Genomic DNA, 19931 nt, shown 5'->3' with positions numbered 1-19931 from the left:
TGTAAAATCTGCCTGTATAACGGCATCAAGGCCTGCCAAAAATATATTTTAGTCAACAAAATCAACTGTAGATTTAGTCGACTAAAATCTTATATTTAGTCGACTAAAACTAGAAGACCACTAAAACATTTCAGATGACATAACTAAAACTAAATCAAAATTTGCTGTCAAAATCAACACTGGCTCATGACAAGGAGTAACAATATAGGGCCAGTGAACAAAATCCAATCATGTATTTTGTAGCCGACTAGTCTGTCAGGTTTTACTAAAATAAATACGTAGATGTCTGGCTGCTCCCACTGTTACATGGGAAGTTTAAATTACACTGTGATGCTAATAAGTATGAGGCGAGCTTCTAGCGCTGCAAGACATTGGATCTCATATATCTATGTAAATATTTTAGACTCGACTCAGAGGACATTCGTACATTCCACACTTCTAGTCCATGACAAAGGACAACATGGGTCCAACAGATCATCCTGGCCAAACACTCTGATAGTTTTGTTCAAGTGTTTGAGTCTCCAGTTCTCTTCATCAAAGTGATCCGAGGCAACAGACCCAAGCAGTAGTAATAGTAAAACCCACAGGGCTGTATACTCCTTTGCTCTAGCTTAATATTATCTAATGTTGAAAAATAAGATGGCCATTTTATTTTTCATCAAAAAATATATGTGCAATGTATATACAATTTTTAATACACTTTCTGTAAACGTTAGGCTCTTAAAAAATGCATTGATCTTGATAAAAAAAAGATACTTAAAATGAACTTAAGTAAAACTAAACAAAACGTCCAGTTGACCTATACAACAAAAATAAATAGACATAAGTTACATTTTATGTACAGGATGGACAAAGCACTCAGTAGTTAAAAACAAACAAACACAAAAGCTAGTTGTTTTCTGGTTGGGCAGTTTTCTTAGGCAGCCAGTGCCCCTGTACTGTAGTGTGTTTGTGTGGCCACCCTGCAGAGAAGGTGAACCACATCATTCTTCCCTCTCCTCTTCGCCCCTTAGTGTTGATTGAAAGGGAGGAGCCACATCATCCGTCAGTCATGAAGGAGACCCTTCAAAGTCCCATAAATGATAACCAAAGCCCTTTCATGCGTCGCACCATCTCAACCTATAACCTTTTCTTCGTGCCGTCAATACAACCGTGTGAAGAATGAGCCACTTTACACACTGTTTGGGCTGAACATTTCCCATAAATGGCAAGGCCCGTGCTGCAAAGGCCACCATGTAGGCACAGCAGATTGGTAGTGGCGATCCTTTCAGTTATGATTCATTTGAACTGTAGCTGCTTAGGCCCCATGTCCACACACGTGTGGAAAATAATGCTGTACCACCAATGAGTTCAGCGTTTAGATTATCTTGTTGTTTTGTCCACCCAATGCCCAGGGTGCCAATGTCTTATGTCCCAGGGCGGTATAGTGGTTCTTGGTGGAATATGGACTTAGAATAAGAGCTGTTAAGGCCTAGGTTGGTAGGAGAAGTATAAGCTCGTATCCAGCAGAGGAGCTCACTCCAGCAGAATAGCTCACTGTGTGTGTGTGTGTGTGTGTGTGTGTGTGTGTGTGTGTGTGTGTGTGTGTGTGTGTGTGTGTGTGTGGACTATATCTGCTCAACTGGTGGTGCTCCTTCTTCTTTGGGGGGAGGCTCCAGGTGAATAGGAGTGATGCTGGCTGGCTTCTTCACTCTGGACAAAGACAAGAGAGAGAGGGATGGAACGGCAGATCGGAAGTAGATTTGAAAAGAAGAAGTCAGAGAACGCACACACATTTAACAGACTGGATGTACTTATGTTATTATAACTATTGTCAGCTGCCACACCAGTCTGGATATTCTGCTTTTGTGGTTACGTGGTACCTTAAGACAATCTGTAATGAAAACGTGCATATACTTACGAGTAAGGGGAGATGGGGACAGCCACCACCAGAAACTGATTCCTTTTTCTGAAGAGCCGCCACAGGCCTCTGTGGTATCCCCGCACATCCAGGTCCCAAACATGGAGGCACTGGAGAGTGGAGAGCAGATGATGTACATTGTACTGAATTTGAATGATAGTCCTTCACAGTACCAACGCAAGTTAACTCACTCAGTGCCACAGGACGCATTTGGACGCCTCCCCTTTATCACATGGTTAAAATGGCTATTAGAGCTGTGGAATCCTTTGAATTGGACTGTAATGCGACGTTGTGTCTAAACCTACGTCACACTAAGAACATTTTAAATGGGACATTCTGGAAAATAACTATTCTCAATTTGTTATTTGGGATAATGCACATTTTTGTGCTTCGGAAAAAGCCACTATATGAAAATGTTATAATATTTTAACAGGGTTGAGATGTGCCTTTCATGTTTGATTAATTGACTGACTAATTGATTGATTAAACTAGTGAATGAACTCCTCCCTCTCTGTGCTGGTCTACCTTAGCGAGCTCGGTCCAGGTGTTGGTGTCCGTTTCGCTCTCCATCTTGATGTACATGACGTACGTCTTCCCCTCAGAGTCTGGCAGGAAGGAGTCCTCACACGGGTTCTTAGTGTGGTCCAACACCTCAGCCTCCCTGGAGATTTCAACACAATACCGTCACTGTGGGGGGCAGCTGTGGCCTAAGGGTTAGAGGAGCGCCCTTGTTGCCGAAAGGTTGCCGGTTCGATTCCCCGGACGGGCTGGAAAAATATGGGTCGGGAAGTGATTGTCATCACTCACCCAACACCGCTGAAGTGCCCTTGAGCAAGGCACTGAACCCCCAACTGCTCCAGTGGAGCTGCTTAGTGGCCAACAGTATAAGACTGTGGTTGTACTGGTCAGCTCCCAGGTTTTAATGTGTGTGTGTGTCTGTCTGTGTGTCTCTATGTGCAGGGCGTTGCTGAAAATGAGGCTGTTACATGTTATAGTTATAGCCAATACATTCTCCTTGCAACGACCAAATCTTTCTTCTGAAAGGTTTGATTTCTCACAACCCGTGCAACCCCAGATGTACAGACTCTCTGAACTATAGTTCGGAAAGGAGGAGCACGAATTGGCCTTTACGTCTTCACAAAATGCGTCACCTGTGCCAATATCTCAGAGTATAATTTCTTAATTAGGCTATACATTTTACATTATTTCCCTTGGGTAAAGGATTCTAAGCCATATCATAATCACATCAATAATGTATTATAATGCACTATGCATCTGGTATGATCATGCCAGGAAGCTGTCATGTTTCCAACACTATATTTCTTTCCGTTTATAACTTGTCATACTGTACATGACAGCAAATACATGAGCTCAGGAGCCCTTGCTAGTGTTCCATCAGAATGTACTGTAAAGGCATTCAACTCACTTCAGCAGATTCTCGATCTCCACTTCATAGGCGTCTTTCTTCAAGCTGAGGACCAAGTATGAGATCTTCATATTCAGCCAGTTCATGGTTAATGATGTTAAAAAAAGGGACATACTGTGTACGTTACATGCTGACTTGCTGAGTGTACAAACCTGTCCACTTTCTTCATCTGTACGTTGGGAACAGTGTTGAATTTATGTTTCTTGAAATATACCTCCTGTAAGAGGGGACAGGAATGACAGCAATCTTAACAATTCTGTTCTGTTCAATATTCAATGTAAGCACCTGAAATGTTTGGCACAATCAACGTTTTTCAGGCCAAGGTCCCCTTAGCTGAGAGAGATGAAGCAGGGACCACCACTACATATATTCATATAGATGGCTTCAAAGACTTGTTTGACAGCACTATTGTCATTTGTCAGTGTTAATGTATTTTGTTATTTTCACCATTTAACGACTGGTAAACTTTGTCTACTCTTCTCCTCTACACCAAATGTCTTCACCAAAAATAGCCGATCTACAAGCTCTCAGCTCTTTGGATTGCATGGATTTTGGAGGGAGGACGATGACTTTTGCTACTTTGATGTGAATTGCTTGTGATACACAATTACAACTGGCAAAGTTGCTGATGAGAGTTTCATCCACTTGAATCCTAGCGTCCCTATTCTGTGGCAAACATTCAGCAAAAATAGGGGGGGGGGGGGTTAAATACTGATAAAACATTAGACTTGAAATGTGTGTTGTGAACTTCAATTACATGGAAATAGCCATTCATGTTGAGTCCGATGATTCCAAAGTGGTAGGAGCGCGACACGTCAGGGATAATGCACTCTCTGCCCTTCCTCTGCTCTGGCATTCTCATCCACATGTCCCAGTCCCACAGCTGCAGGAAGACCACAACACACAGTCATTTTACCCACAACTTTAGCTATCAAAGCACCCTTGCATTGCATTCCCTGTGGCTGCCAACCCCAGCGTGGGAGTAGACAGCCACTCAAGACGATACACATGGAGCTGCTACTTGTCATCCGGCGCCGTTACAAGTTTCGTGAAGCGTGCGAACGTGAAGCGTGCAAAGCTTTGCGCTCCCTTGGGCAGTTCTCCTCCCCGCTGGACCGGTGCTGCGACCAACCCCTAGGAGTCGCTAGTGTAGGAACAAGGACACAACCCCCGGCTGGCTTCCCACCCAAAACTTAGTATCATCAGGTGTTACTGATGATATTAATTAAGGCTCTGTTCCATTTAGTGTGCAGTGGTTCTCAAACGTTTTAATTTCAAGGACCCCCATAACTCTGTTACACACCCATACAGGGCCATTTGGAACCCACTCAAGGACACTTTAAGACCCACTGGTGTAGGAGATTGTTTCCACTGAGCCAACATGCACAATAGCAGCACCCTGACTCTGTTTGACCAGAACTGAACCAGAGCCTTAATTAGTATCAGCTGTAAGCCGGTAACACCTGTGAAGGAAGTAGGGAAGGGGCCCAAGTTCTTTCCAAAATGGCGTGTGTGCACTGCATAGAGCCCATTGTGTTGCAGTGTCCAGCTAAGCCTGCTGCCAGGACTGAAAACCCGGCCTCTGTGGTAGTGAGTGCGTGTTATAAATTACCTCTATATGCCACACCAAATCAAACACGCAAAACGGACACAAAAACAAACAGTATCAAGAGAGATGCACTATGTATACCTTTTCAGGCGTGGGCCACTTTGGTTCCAGTTCGTCCTTGTAAAGGCTCTTTTTTAGCACCCAGCCCAGCCCTGGCATACTCTCCACTCTGTACAGCAAGGCTGGGTCCTCTGCAGTGTGTTCGTAACCCTGCACAACACACAATATATGTAAAACATGTTTTCTTTTAGGTATGGGTGATTGAGAGAGTCAGAGTAAAGGAATGCCAGACAGACTGATATTTAGGACAAGAACACAACCAACTTCCAGCTCTTTTCCCCCCCGTAGTGTGAGAACAATTTCTGGACAGAAAGTGAAATTGATCCAACTTCCAGTTCCTGTAATTGGCCAGTGAGCATGGCTGATGTGATTCAATTCATAACAAAGGATGATTTGCTCATGTCGTGTACTTGGTTAAGTGAGCCAGTGGATAGTGAACGGCAACAGTCTGGGACCGTATCTTAGAAAAGGTCGACGAACAGACAATGACATGTACAGTAGTCACAGAGAAAGTGAGTGGTTGACTCATGCAGACAGTGACTTAAAGCTAGGGCTGGCCTTAGTTTAACCTTGATTGCAATTAAAGTGAAAATAAGTGAAAAGAGCTCACATCGCTTTGCATCACTTGCAGATTCAAGGCTATTTTCACTATTGTTGTATGCCACCATTGTACAACAAAGTACAATACAGAGTGGTTAATCAGATAATTTTGTGTTTTTTTAAGAATACCGGTATATAAAGGCCTTGGCCGGCCTAGCGGTCCAGGCACCTAGGCTGGTAAGCCTGACAGCGTGTCGTGGGTTCAACTCCCGATCCTTTGCTGCGTGTCACCCATGACCTACTTTCAATCTATTAATAAAGGCAGAAAAAGCCCCAAAAAATGTGTAAAAAAATAAAACATCTAAATATCGGTTTGGAGACATTCGACATATTCTAGGTTAATTGCCCAGCCCTACTTAAAACGCTCAGAAATCCAGACGGTAGGCACTGACCTGGTCGTTCCAGGCTGAGATGCAGTACAAACTGTCGTCTTCACTCAACAGGTGGATGGTCTGACTCAGGAAACTAAAGAGACAACCAAGGAAACATTGTACTGTTCACGCAGCAAAAGCAATAACTGCCATTATGAACGGGTGTCCGTCTCAGTGCAGCAGGAAAGATGACCATTATCATTGATGGACCATCGCAACAGAAGTCATTCATTTTATTCCGTGGCGTGAGTAGACAGTCTGGCCCAGATAACCACAAAATCAATAATTACAACCATATCATCAACATGTTTTTTGTGTAGCATTTGTTTTACTGTATAGTACAGTAGCATCAAAGTGAGTCTGCACACTAGAAAATAATTCAATGGGTGCAAAAGGAGAGGAAAATGTGTGTGCGCGCGTGCGCGCGCACGCACACGCACACACGCACACGCACACACGCACACGCACACACACACACATAAACACACACACACACAAATGGTGTATTCAACAAATAAAAAACAGTGCAGTACAATGTTGCATGGAGCTTATAGTTTGATATAATTGTATAGTACAGTAAAAGGAGACAGGCACACCTGTGACAGGTCTTGAGCCAATTTCGGTGGTCGAATGACCAGAAAACGTTAAAACTGTGAGCTAACCTTTTACCTGAACTCTTTGTGCCCCCAATGAACAGACGGCGATACCAGACTACAAACAAACAAATTGACATGCTTCTGGTGCCGTTAAGCGCATCTGTGGATGTAGACGAGCCATGCATTTAGCCATAAACAAACGGGGGGGAAAAAAGAAAGAAAAGGGCTTGTCGTCCGCCACGGGAGGGCCAGCTTTGGATTTCGCTGCTCCTTAATTGAATGTCTAAAACTAATTTCAGAGAGCATGTTTACCGAGGCAAACTGGCATTAAAACTAAGCCAGCCGACAGCTGGGAACGATTGGGAACCATTTGAAGTCAATGCTTCAAAAAGGGCGTGCGTCCCAGCGGGGGAGCTGGCACATTTACAGCAACAAATCCATTTCAAAGCCGTGGCTGTCAAACAAAGGGACACTGAAGTTCATAGCAGAGCTGATGTGGGCTCCACAGCTGTGCATCTACTGCCACCTGGTGGCGATCACGTGGTCAACAATGTTTTGAACTTCATGTTAATGACAAAGTTGGGGTCGGGATGTACTCTTGATATCAGAACATGCATTACACATATTACAATAAATACATTTTAATATAAACACCAATTCAATAGTTAATCATATAGAGCTGCACATGAAGAAATAATACACAAGAATAAAAGTGACCCTCAACAAGTGAACTGCAGTTTCAAAATACAACTAAATACTGAATTCAGAACTATTCCAATGAACCTGATGAGTTCTCTCTGTACAAGAAGACTACAGCCTAGATAGAAAGGTTCAGCCAGTGAGTATCCGTACAACCTCTGTGCAACAATTCCACCACCCTATTCCTCTAAATGAGAATATGATCTTAATCAAACTCAGTGTTTACATACAGATAGAAATCCACAATGTTGTGTACATATTGTTGAGCAGCCTACCTAAAGAAGTCAATGGAGATGTCCAGGTCTTCTTCTAGGACAATGGCAAAACTGGCCTCCTGATTGAGAGAAATAAGTCACCTGTTTTATATTTATATATATATTAACACATTTTTGCCAAATGTGGTCCTTGTCAGATAGTGGTATTAAAAAAAAGGTGTGTAGTGTATATGATAATTGTATCTTAGTAAACGGTTTGATCTTGTTAGGCAACAGACGGCAAAAGTAGTACATGTCTAGGCTACACACTTATATATCGTTGCTGTTGAGTGGAAACCTTGTATGTCCAAAACAGTTCCCTTTTTATTGTTCTACAGACACTTTTGTATGATGAAGTAGGTCATGTATGGGGGAAAGAAACAAGAAAAACCTAAAAAGCTGAAATATGGAGATACAAGGTACCTTGTTTTGATGTGACAATCATTAGAATGGAAATCAATAGCAATTGCAGTACTCACTGGGTGTAGGTTAAATGTTGCAGTCAGACTGGCCTTGTAGTGCTACAGGAGGAAGAGATGAGGAGTTAACTTGGGAGGCTTGTGAGGTTGGTGTTTCCAAAAACAAACTGATATAGGGTTACATTTTAGGCATAGTTGTTTTTAACTGTTAAAACTTCTTCATCTGGTGGTCATTTGTTTCATTTGAGCTGTAGTATGCCTATAGTCAAACATGAAATAACGATTTGTTACGGTAATGGAAATTAAATTTGTATCGGCAATCAACTGCACAACTGTGTGGGAAGTCTTTCGAAGACTTAACCCATTTTGGTTGGGAACCCCTTTTGGTGTTATGTAGTGTACATTACGTACACTTTGCACAGTATTTAAAAAAAGTTGTTTTTTGATGCTGCTATATAAAATTATAAATATTTGTTTTTCAGAAAACTTAGGTCAGGATTTAGTAGGCGTTTTTAGAATCGGCCTCACTCCAAATTACAAGCAATTACATTTAATGGCAGCAACATACTACAACTGAACAATAACTTTTTTAGGTTTTGGAAAGGCTTGCCGGTCGGAAGAAAGTCTAGGGAGGACAAAGAACAGTTTTGAACGGCACTCCCTGCCAACTCGGACTGAAAATCTGCCCCTATAGAGCGTCGCAGTCCCGCCCGCCCCCTACCATGGCCCAGGAAACGATTCTCCGTTTATTTTCCTCATAGACATTTCAGAAAGTATTTATTTAAAGACGTTTACGCCGCGGACAAAGCCAACTTGAGTCGTGACAAATCATGACAACAAACACAAATTTTTGGGCCGAACAAATAATTAGAAAGAAGAAAAAAATGGCAGGTTACAACACTTTTTGTTGTTTTTCTTCTTTGTAATTATTTGTTTGGTCCAAAATATGGTTTGTGTTGTCATGAATTGTCACAACTCGAGTTGGCTTTGTCCGTGGCGTAACCGTCTTTAAATAAATACTTTTTGAAATGTCTATGGGAAAAATGCATTGGGATTCATTTCCTGGGCCATGGTAGGGGGCGGGACTGCGACGCTCTATAGCTCAATGAATCTGCCTAGAATCATCGCGGCTCGCTCCGTCATTCTCTTGAGCCACTGAAGCATTGTGTAAAGCCAGCGCTGGAACCAGTGGTTTTAACAGCTGGCTCTCCCTACGACTCACTGTGTGAAATTTGTCACAGAGGTGCAGAGATTTCGCCATTTCTTGAGACAAGGTTGTATTTTTGCATGGTCACTCAACCAGGGATTACAAAGGTGTTTGGACCTCTCCTGGAGGTTGGCGTGCGACACTAGCATTTCCTCCTAACCTTCACAGTCAACGTCTCTTCAAAACTATCACTGCTTTCACTGCTGGCAGAATGAAGCGTTGGGTAGAATGCAGAAACAAAACTAAATATATCACAGAGCTCATAAATATATCACAGCCACATCTAACCAATCACACATGATTCCGTCTGAACTTTCTTCAGGCAGTGTGAACACTCACGGGCACTTCCCAAATTCTGAATAACGTCATCTTGTTGTTATTGCCTACGCTGTCTAAACAAAGTGTGGGGTCGACGTCAGTTGGACTATGTAGACGACATAATGGTGTGCTAAAGTGTTCAACCTTGAGAGTGGGGTGAACTGTTGATTACCTGGGACACTCTGGCATTCTTGATGCTAATGGGTGTGTGCTGAACTCCCTTCAGTCCAAACAGCTCCACTACATCCATAGGCTCCTGTGGCACGCACACACGCACGCACACGCACACACACACAATTATGAACATTCAGTTTTTGTACAAAACAAACATGGGAAACAAGAGGGAAACACCCTGTACCTCATAGTATCCATCGATGAAGACTGTGATCATCTGTGCGTTGACGCCATGGGCTGAAAGAAGTGACCGCAGCATTCTGAACACAGAGGAAGAACCCTTAGGGATTATTATATTGATATTATATTGGATGATATTGCTTTCACCATAGCATTTATTTAATGACACCACGCAGGGAGTGCCAGGAGAACTGTTGTTGACTGCACATTATATTATAGATTAATAAAAGTATTTGGCTTTCTCCAGCACCCCCTATGGCACTCAAACAAACAGTGGCAATGCCGGGTACCCAAAAAAAAGTCTCATACTTTATTCCCATTTCCAAATGAATAAAACCTTGTGCTAATTGTTTCATCTCCCTATATGCCATAAAATACATCAATACAACAAAATACTGTACATGTCTTCCCCAAACCATTTTCATATGCTGAGAGCTTTACACAAGTTTCAAACCCTAAAGTCTACTCTCAGTAAAATTGTGAGTGTTCATTTAATGCAGAGAGGGTACAAATTTGTACAAATGGATAACATTCAGGATAAGTGAAACAATGTAACCATTATTCTATATTCATTAAGATAGACAGGACCTTTCATGGTTACACGGGACCAAAATAAAAATCTGGTTCGTTATTCAAACATTTTAATTATCTTATCACAATCATTTTCACACCCTTACCTATAAAGATAGTTGGGTCTGTTCCCTGCGATAACAGCCACAGGGACGTTGAAGACATTATTGTTGGGTAGCTGGAATAATAAAGATGAGAATTGGATTATTATAGCTGTTAACAAGTAGTATAACTTAGTATAGGTTTCTTTAACTTTTTCTGTACAGATAGGTAGTAGCATACGCACACCTAAAAAGGTAAATAGACAGTCGCTGCTTTCATATATGGAGTATACGACTATACGGTTGTCTACGAACATATGCGTAGATAGCACCAGTAGGTACCGATAGCCTAGCTACGTTTATAAACGTAGATAGCAGCGAAAAAGTTAACTACGATTGGGTGACACTATAGCAAAAAAGCACAATGTCAATGTAATTTGATGTTTCATAACAGTTAATTTGTTTATGTAGTTCATGTGGTTTGTTTTTTATTTTTTACCATTAGAATGACATTTAAGATCAATGAATAAACTAGAGAAGAGCTAAAGCAGTGAGAATTGAAGCGGCTGTCTTACAGGGTCAGGGTTGAACTCGATGGGAGCAGGGTCCTTGCAGCTGCAGATGCTGCCGTAGCCCTCCACTTTGCTGCAGAAGAGCTTCCGTCGTCTGTTCAGCTCTGTGTCTGCCCAGTGGCACTCTGCCTCTGTACCAGTTAATATCACATGACATTAGAAGACAATCGTTCTTTTCCTTTTACGATTGCGCTCTTCGCCACTGTATTAATATGTCTCGGTTGCTAGGCGGTTGATAAAAAGGAAATCAACTGGAAGTGGAACAAGTCCGCCTCCGTCCGGTTCAATGTAAACAGAATTTTTTAAATTCATTCATCTCAGATTATTTTCCTAGATTGCGTTTTTGATCCAAACAAGCTTTATTCACGGCTCATAACTAAAGCATCACAGGTCGCGGTTACACAATGTAAGTTTCGGCTGAATTAAAATAAATTGGCAGAACTGTGATGGGGACATTGTGCATTTGTTTGTTTAACTGTATGTAATGTGTTTTTTTTTCTTTTTTGTTTATTTGCTTTTTATTCATGGACATATCCTGATGTTTCTTTTAAGATTTTGTTTAGTGTTTGTGCTGCCATGTGGGTGTATGGGGAAAACTATATGTGAATAATTGCTTTGAAAAGTTGTAAAGAAAAATCAATAAACATGTTTTTTTTTAAAAGAAGAAAGAATACGTTGGCGGGACACATTACACAGCCGTTTTTATACTTCCAGTTCACGGCCTGTGAGTTTTTGGTCTTCAAAATAAAAGTATGCTCTGAAAAGACGTGGCAAGGGCAGCGAAAAATAAATCTAGCAGTAAATGAGGTAAGAGCATAGGAATGCATGGATTGTGCATGTTTTTCGTTTGATGTGCATTTGTGTTTATATTTTTGTATACAAAAAAAATGTTTTTTTATGCTTTTTTAAAAGACATTTAAGAAATAGGCATGACTTTAACGTACCTTCAGAGGCAGTGAGCTGCACCTCGGTCTTCAAGAGCACAGGGTCTCCCCAGGTAGAAAGTGTAGGAGACTTGGAGTGCTTCTCTCCATATACCTGACCTGCACACACACACACACACACACACACACACACACACACACACACACACACACACACACACACACACACACACACACACACACACACACACACACACACACACACACACACACACACACACACACACACACACACACACACACACACACACACACACACACACACACACACACACACACACACACACACACACACACACACACACACACACACACACACACATTGAGGGACTGAGTGAATGCTTGAAAAAGACAAAGCTATAGTGAAAACATCATAAATAAAACAAGCAACTTCCTGGATGGTGGCACACTCGAAATAATTATCTAAAATTCTAAAATGTAAGTTTGTTCCTCTACCTCCTTTCTTCACCACCAGAGTCCACATGTCCCTCCAGCCAAGGTTGAGTGACGCCTGGCTGCCCAGGCCCTTCAGTAGGTTCTTAGCAACATCCTTAAGGTGAAATGTGCCCTCATCCTGCCCAAAAAACAAACATGTACTGTATTGTAAGTACTTAGGTTTAGGGTTACTGTCGGCATCGGCCAGGAAAGGGCGTCTATCCCCTTTTAAATGCAATAGAACCCTGGGAGAAGGATTGCTATGGTGCTACTCATATGCCAAGTTGGATGTACTTGGGATCAAACACAGAACCAGAACACAGAAAGGTGAGTGCTGAGTACCTGAATGAACACATGACACATGAATCCACTGCAGAAGCCACAAAATGTGACTCTGTAGTCTGAACATAATTACTCAAATTATGGTCTCATTTGGTCTCGATTTGAAATATGATTCCACTGATTCATTAGAGGCTAGCCAGGTTAGTCTTGTGTCACAATTAAAAATCTGAAAACTCCATGAGGGTTATTACAGCCTATGAAATTTATACGTGCCATATTTTATAGTCGTACAACATTATGCATCTTCAACTAAAAAATAAAACCATGCAACTCACGTCAACCTTTTTTCAGTTCAAGAATTGTGTTTTACTGATCTTGTGCTACAACATAAGACTTCTTAGTTATAACTTGTGAGTTCAAGGAGTATTCCTGTTCTTACAAATGCATACTAATTACAAATTAATTATAAAACTGCCTTATCTAGGTTTGCAGACAAAACATACCACTGGGAAAACTATTGAGGCGGGGCTAAGCCAAATTACAACCAAATAAGAGACAGACAACATGTACTGTACAAAGTAGCATGTAAAGAACATTTCCATTCTTACTAAATCACAAGATTGCATGAAAAGTGACTGACCTTGATAGTGAAGATGAGGACACGTCCCCGGGTCACCATGTTGAGGAAGAGGATCATAGCTTCATCCTCATGGGGAGAGTAGGTGTCAAAGATCCTCTTGGCCATCACATGGCCCTATACGGAAGAAAAATACACACAAAAACACAGTTACAGGCTGTAAAATAATACAAGACAAAGGCAAAGATGGAGGCCATAATACATAGATGGGTGGACTAGATTATCAAACAGTTTATAAAAAGTACACAAGAATAAATATACGAGTCATCTCTTTGGGGAAAAAAGAAACGCAAACAAGAAATTCAGGGCTACAGGGATGCTTACAGAAGCCTGGTTGAGAACGATTACATGAATGCCTCTGCCCTGTTCCCGCATGTCATCCTCCAGCACCTATGACAAAAGAACATTTTACTTTCACTATCAACCCCACCACAAACTCACAACGCATTGTGATCTTGCAGATCCATTTAGGCCTGAGGCCGATTATAAAAACACCTTGTTGCCTTCTAAATCCTGACCTACGTTTTCGGAAAAACTACAAATATTTATTAAAAAATTAAAAAAGATGTATGTTGCTATACTGTACATAGCAACACCAACAGGGTTCAGGGTTCCCGTCCTTAACCCATTTTGGGCGGGAACCCCTTTTGGTGTTAGCATTATGTTATGCTTTAGCTATTGAAAAATAGCAGATCTACAAGCTCATAGTGCGCCTCCGAGTGGCGTGCTACGAGCTTGTAGGTCTGCTATTTTTGAAAAATCGAAGAACGACTGACATAGAAACATGTAGCTTTTTCGGAAAACTGTCAGGATGTAGAAGACATTTGTAGAATCTGATCTCAGGTCAAAATGGGTTAAAGTGTTAAGCAAACAATGATAGTGAAGCACAGACTTGTACTACTTTACAGAGATTTTTTTTTTTGTGCTGCAACATATTCTATTTTTTGTCCAAATGTAATTATATCCAACATTAAAATAACTCACAGTGGTGCCATCCACCGCCACATACACCTTGGAACGGCTAGAGTAAACCTCAATGTCAAGAGCCTTGCGTCCACCGGCCGGCCTGCGTGGTGTCTCCATGTTGGGCATCGCATCCTCTGTAAGAACATTAGATTCAAATGAGACATCAACGTATTATAACGAAATCCACTGGCAGCAGCAAAGTAATGTATCCAGCATGCAGTGGAAAGGGAACTAGAGATCCTCAAATACTGGTTTGACGTCAATGAACTGTCATTGAACCACTCCAAAACCAAATATATCATCTTCTCCAACAAAATAAATCTGCCTACCAGCTAAACTAGCAATCAAACAATGGGATAGAAATAGAACGAGAACCATTTTTTGGGAATCACACATAGGCTCAGCTGGAAACCACATATGGACAACACAAAAAGAAAATGATCAAAATCAATTGCAATCTAACTATAAATGCACCAAGTCTCTGTACGTCTGTACGTGTGTAATCCACGCAACTTGAGAACCGTTCGCCACACCGACTTCAAATTCGACACACGCGTTCCACACCACCACAGGGGGTGCAATGCCTGGTGTCGAGTCAGTCGGAACTGTTGTACGGTTGTCCAGAACCACCCCAAAAAGGCCTCTGCCCGGGACCCCGGACCCCTGCCCAGTTTCCATGTATGGAGCTGGCCTGTTCTGACATCATTCTGACGTCTGACTCCATATTTGGGCATGCTTGACAAAGAACAGAACTCCATCAAAAAGGGACACAGACATGATATCTGGGTGGGGCATGCATTGCCAACTTGCATCGTTCCAAGTAGTTTTGTTCAGAATGCAACACAGTTAACTTTGGCCAACAGAGATGTCACCACACTAGCCTACATGCCCACAAGCAGCCAGTCTGTATACTACTGTCTGAACACAGCATTGTGATTATTTTGCACAGCTTCATTCCCAATCTACACACAGTAACTAAATTAGTAATCAATATACCTAAAGATTGGACAGGGAGGCCACATCGCTATCAGACTTTCTTATTTCCCAAGATCCTTTGCATAGAGATAAATATAACCATTTTGATTAATGTATTTAATTGTCATGTAATCAATAAAAGCATTTATGTACATTTTGTATTAAAGTTAAAATAACTAAAACAATGACTTGATTGTCAGACTGATTTCTGATTTGCTCAAACAATAAAGTACAGGGGAAACTGTTGAACCTTTCTCTGTCCTTTGTTTCAGGTTAACTGCAGGTGCGGCAGTTTAAAAAAAATGGCAGAAAAAAAGACTCACTGCAGACTGAGAAGAATAGCATTTCTTTTTAGATGTTCATAATAAAGTGCTCTGTGCTCATAGTGAGTTAAAATTAGCAAGCAAACATTTCAGTCCTGGGACCTTCGTCAGTTGCTAAAACAATACACACCACCTCATACTGTTACAGTAAAAGGAGTTATTATTAAGTTACTATATTGCACCAGTATGTGGCTTCCTCAGGGCTGGAGCAACTAAACATTAGACACTGCTGCCATCTGCTGGTGATAATCAGTTGTTTTATTTAGCAGTACATTATTTGAATTTTAGTGTAAAGAGGTGCCACCATGCCTTCTGAACGAAAATGACAGTAAAGCAAAACTAGGGTCATAATAGTTATTAGCCCTGAAACATGACTGCCATGATAATCATCATGATGATTATCATGGCAGTCATGTTTCAGGGCTAAATAGTTATATACTAATAATGACAAACAAATGATAGTGTCACTGTAGATGGAGATAGTTCAGACTTTATAAAAACAAAATCAGATTCCAATCTGGATATGGCAAAAATCTGATTTAGGCTAAATTTGGCTGCCAGTCTAAACGGGGCCTTAAACCACTGATTGAATGAATGAATCTTGTGTCATTATGAAAGTCAGTCATATACCTTGGCTTTCAGAAGGTCAAGTAGAACAACCCCCTCAGTACTAACAGGCGATCAAATTGACATTCAATCAACATTTTTAAAACCTGTGGATGGCTTCCTTCAAAACAGGCCTGAAATTTCATCTTTCAGGACACCAAAGGGGGAGTTAAAATCACCTCTGTACATAGAAAAAATTATGCCCCCCCCCCCCCCCCCCTTTCAATTGAATAAGATTCAATCAAAAGAAAACTGCCTGTCTCACCATACTCCTGGGCTGCCTCTTCTTCACTGGCCACTCTTCTTGTGTCCAAGATGAGCTTGATGTTAACGATGACGGTAACTAATAAAAATAGAACAGCACCTGCCTGCAAAGTAATGCAGATTAATATTATTTTTAAATTACTTGTCTATGTGGCTAGATAAATCACTTTGTTTCATACATCAAACCGCAGAAGGTAATTTACTGAAATTAACATACAGTCATACACTCAGTGTTAAATTGATGGATTTGTAACTGATAATGATCAACGCAACCAAGCAAATCAAGGTAGTAGTCTAATGTAGTGGTTCTAACTTCTCAATGTGCGATCCAGGGGGGACCCTAGCCCGTCTCCGGACCCCCCGGGTTGAGCTCCTTTGGACCCCTACCCCGTAGGGTCCGGTATCACCGGCTTCAAGCGACATGGGATGCAATCTGACTTACCCTGATTTACCCCTGTGCCGCGCTGTGGGTGTCACGCTGACATATTCCAAAAGAAGCATATGAACGCTATAGGAGACAACGAACCCTCTGACCCCCCCCGCGAACGGCTCAGACGCCGTTAAGTATTTTTCATGTTTGTACGACCGTTTTGGCAGCTCTCTTCCTTACAATTTACAATTTACAATTTAGGCATTTAGCAGACGCTCTTAATCCAGAGCGATTTACAATAAGCAAGAACAAAAAGCATGGGAATACATCACATATGTAAAAATGCATTTATCGCGAAACATGCGTAAGCTAAGAACGTGACTAGAACATATCTATATAATGACCCTATACATATAAACTATAACTAGAACATATCTATCCTTCCTTCCTTGACTTCCTTATTGACATCCTATTGTACCGCCTCCATCACCGTGGCTGGCTACCTGCGACAGAGGCAAGAACGCGCAGATAGCCAGTTCCGGCGCTCTGTCGCAGGTAGCCAGCCACGGTGATGGAGGCGGTACAATAGGATGTCAATAAGGAAGTCAAGGAAGGAAGGAAGAGAGCTGCCAAAACGGTCGTACAAACATTCAAAATACTTAACGGCTTCTGAGCCGTTCGCGGGGGGGGTCAGAGGGTTCGTTGTCTCCTATAGCGTTCATATGCTTCTTTTGGAATATGTCAGCGTGACACCCACAGCGCGGCACAGGGGTAAATCAGGGTAAGTCAGATTGCATCCCATGTCGCTTGAAGTCGATAAGGAACCCTACGTAAAGTCATCAAAATGTCAGAAACTTTAACGTAGGGTTCCGAAAGGAGCTAGGGGGACCCCTGCTAAATGATTGATATCAAATGGACCCTTCGGGATCTGTTACCCAGAGGGTGTACAGACTCTACACACATTAAGCAATCAATGGTGCCATTTGTACAATCTCTTGCGTTAACCACGTAGGCTTGTCCTGTGCAAAAAATAAACACCACATAAAAGGTGTGCGCGTTGCTGCTACAGACCTGGCAGAACCGCCGGATCGACCGTTTGTTGGTCAGTTTGTATTTCCAGGTGAGGTACAAGCTTCGTTGCTGGCGAGGAATGAAAGGCTTCGCTCGAGGATTCGGGGTCCAGGTGTCCATCCCGGGGACTCTGCCTGACCTGTCCTCCTTCACCCCCTGCTGTGACCCAAGAACGTGGCCACCACAGTGCATGTACTGAAGCAGCGATGTGTATTGTGTGGCTGTCACAACCCCGTGTCGTTCACATTGTTGTCATCTGCAAAACAATACATACAGCACGCTATGTTGTTGTTGTTGTTGGTGGTGGAGAGGAGCTAGGCTGCTAGCCACATATTTTAGCGAACAGATCCATGGTCAAACTCGCACATATTAGTAACTACCGGTTTTCTAAGCCAGTTAAATAAACGGACGTAGCCTCTGCACCACGAGTAACATACTGCTTATAGGAGAACCCATAGAAATGTCAACAAGCCTAGATAAAAGGCTTCCACAGCAAGCTTGCTAGCTTTCTTGGTTTCTTGCTACATACTCCAAGTTTCCGGCGCGTTCAAAATACGTCATAATCAGCGGTCGCGTGGTCATAATGTTGTCTTTTTCATAGACATATATACATAGACGCCCCTTCCGGCTCTGAGGCGTGTGTCAAAATTGAAGGCACTATTTTCCCGACATTCCTTGCGAAGAATAGCGGAAGCAAAGCGGAAGCTTGTCAAGCTTCCGCGTGCGTAACATAAGTCCCGGAAAAGACGCGCTGTGATTGGCCAGTAGTCACTTGAGTGACAGCGAGAGACATGGAGGATTCACATGAGTGACGTCACTCGGGCAGCGACGCAGTCGCATTCAGCAAATGCCTTCAGCACTTCTAAATAAGAAAGCTGCGGAGAACTGTTGCTTTGTGTTCACTCTTTTAATGTTTTCTGTTAGTAATCTAATCCCCCCTGGCTCTGATGTTGTATTGTTAATAACTTTGTTGTTTGTTTGTGTTTGTTTGTTTGTCTTGTTTTGTAATGTATATTGTCATGACTGTTATAAAGATTTGTTAAAAAAAAAAAAAAAGCCTTCAGCACTGCACTTCCGCCTTCATTGGGATACACGTCGCGCCAATGAACTGCAGCGGCAAATGAGGCGTCTATGTATATATGTCTATGGTCTTTTTCAGCTATAAGCACTCAGACTATGCTTGATTTCAGAAAATGTGCTTATTTAAAGTGCTGAAGGCAAATCGTGTTAATTTATTACATACATGTTTTCTAGGGGTATTAATATGGAGTCAGAACAGTCTCAAAAGTCTCACAGTAGATATTACAGATTTGTAACTCACAAGTTCAGATCTCACGTGAGTGAACTCACAGGTTCGCATTTGTGTTTTGTATCCACAAGTTCAGATTTGTGTTTTGTATCTGTATTTTGCATCTGTGTTTTGTATCCGTGTTTCGCATCTGTGTTTTGTATTTGTGTTTTGTATTTGTGTTTTGTATCTGTAATTCGAATCTGTGTTTTGTATCCGTGTTTCACATCTGTGTTTTGTATCTGTAATTTGCATCTGTGTTTTGTATCCGTGTTTCGCATCTGTGTTTGAAACACAAATGCAAAAAACAGATGTGAAACACGGATACAAAACACAGATGCAAATTACAGATACAAAACACAAATACAAAACACAGACGCGAAACGCGGATACAAAACACAAATCTGAACTTGTGGATACAAAAGACAAATGTGAACCTGTGAGTTGCAAATCTGAGCTTGTGAGTTACAAATCTGTGAGACCTTTGAGACTACTTTTGAGACTCTTCTGACGTTGGGCGTTAACGAACGTCCTCATTGGCTGAGGGAATTCCTCGGCCAATCAGATCGGTCCGCCTTCAGCCAATCCTATGGCTCTAATGCCCTGGGGTCACGCTGGTCCATAGCTCTAATGCCCTATGGTGGGGGGCACGCTGGTCCATAGCTCTAATGCCCTATGGCGGGGGGCATGCTGGTCCATAGCTCTAATGCCCAATGGCGGGGGGCACGCTGGCCCATAGCTCTAATGCCCTATGGTGGGGGGCATGCTGGTCCA

General features: G+C 42.0%; 1 protein-coding gene across 1 annotated transcript; it reads right to left on the bottom strand.

Annotated features, from left to right (window-relative positions):
* Positions 1–668: 668 nt before the first annotated feature.
* pomgnt1 (protein O-linked mannose N-acetylglucosaminyltransferase 1 (beta 1,2-)) lies at positions 669–18420 on the bottom strand. Its single transcript, XM_079506052.1, has 21 exons — positions 17870–18420; positions 16430–16532; positions 14279–14394; positions 13619–13684; positions 13298–13411; positions 12397–12514; positions 11941–12039; positions 11000–11127; positions 10491–10561; positions 9818–9893; positions 9632–9715; positions 7995–8036; positions 7537–7595; positions 5988–6060; positions 5017–5145; positions 4084–4209; positions 3479–3543; positions 3327–3371; positions 2426–2561; positions 1901–2010; positions 669–1692 (listed from the first exon to the last, which is right to left on the bottom strand). The coding sequence occupies exons 1-21, from the start codon at positions 18059–18061 to the stop codon at positions 1608–1610; spliced, it is 2037 nt and encodes a 678-aa protein (XP_079362178.1). The 5' UTR covers positions 18062–18420; the 3' UTR covers positions 669–1607.
* Positions 18421–19931: the final 1511 nt, after the last annotated feature.

This window comes from Electrona antarctica, assembly GCF_951216825.1.
Source record: "Electrona antarctica genome assembly, chromosome: 7".
NCBI classification, from domain to species: Eukaryota; Metazoa; Chordata; class Actinopteri; order Myctophiformes; family Myctophidae; genus Electrona; species Electrona antarctica.
The sequence above is the reverse complement of the archived record's forward strand: the minus strand, read 5'-3'. Positions and strand labels throughout refer to the sequence as shown.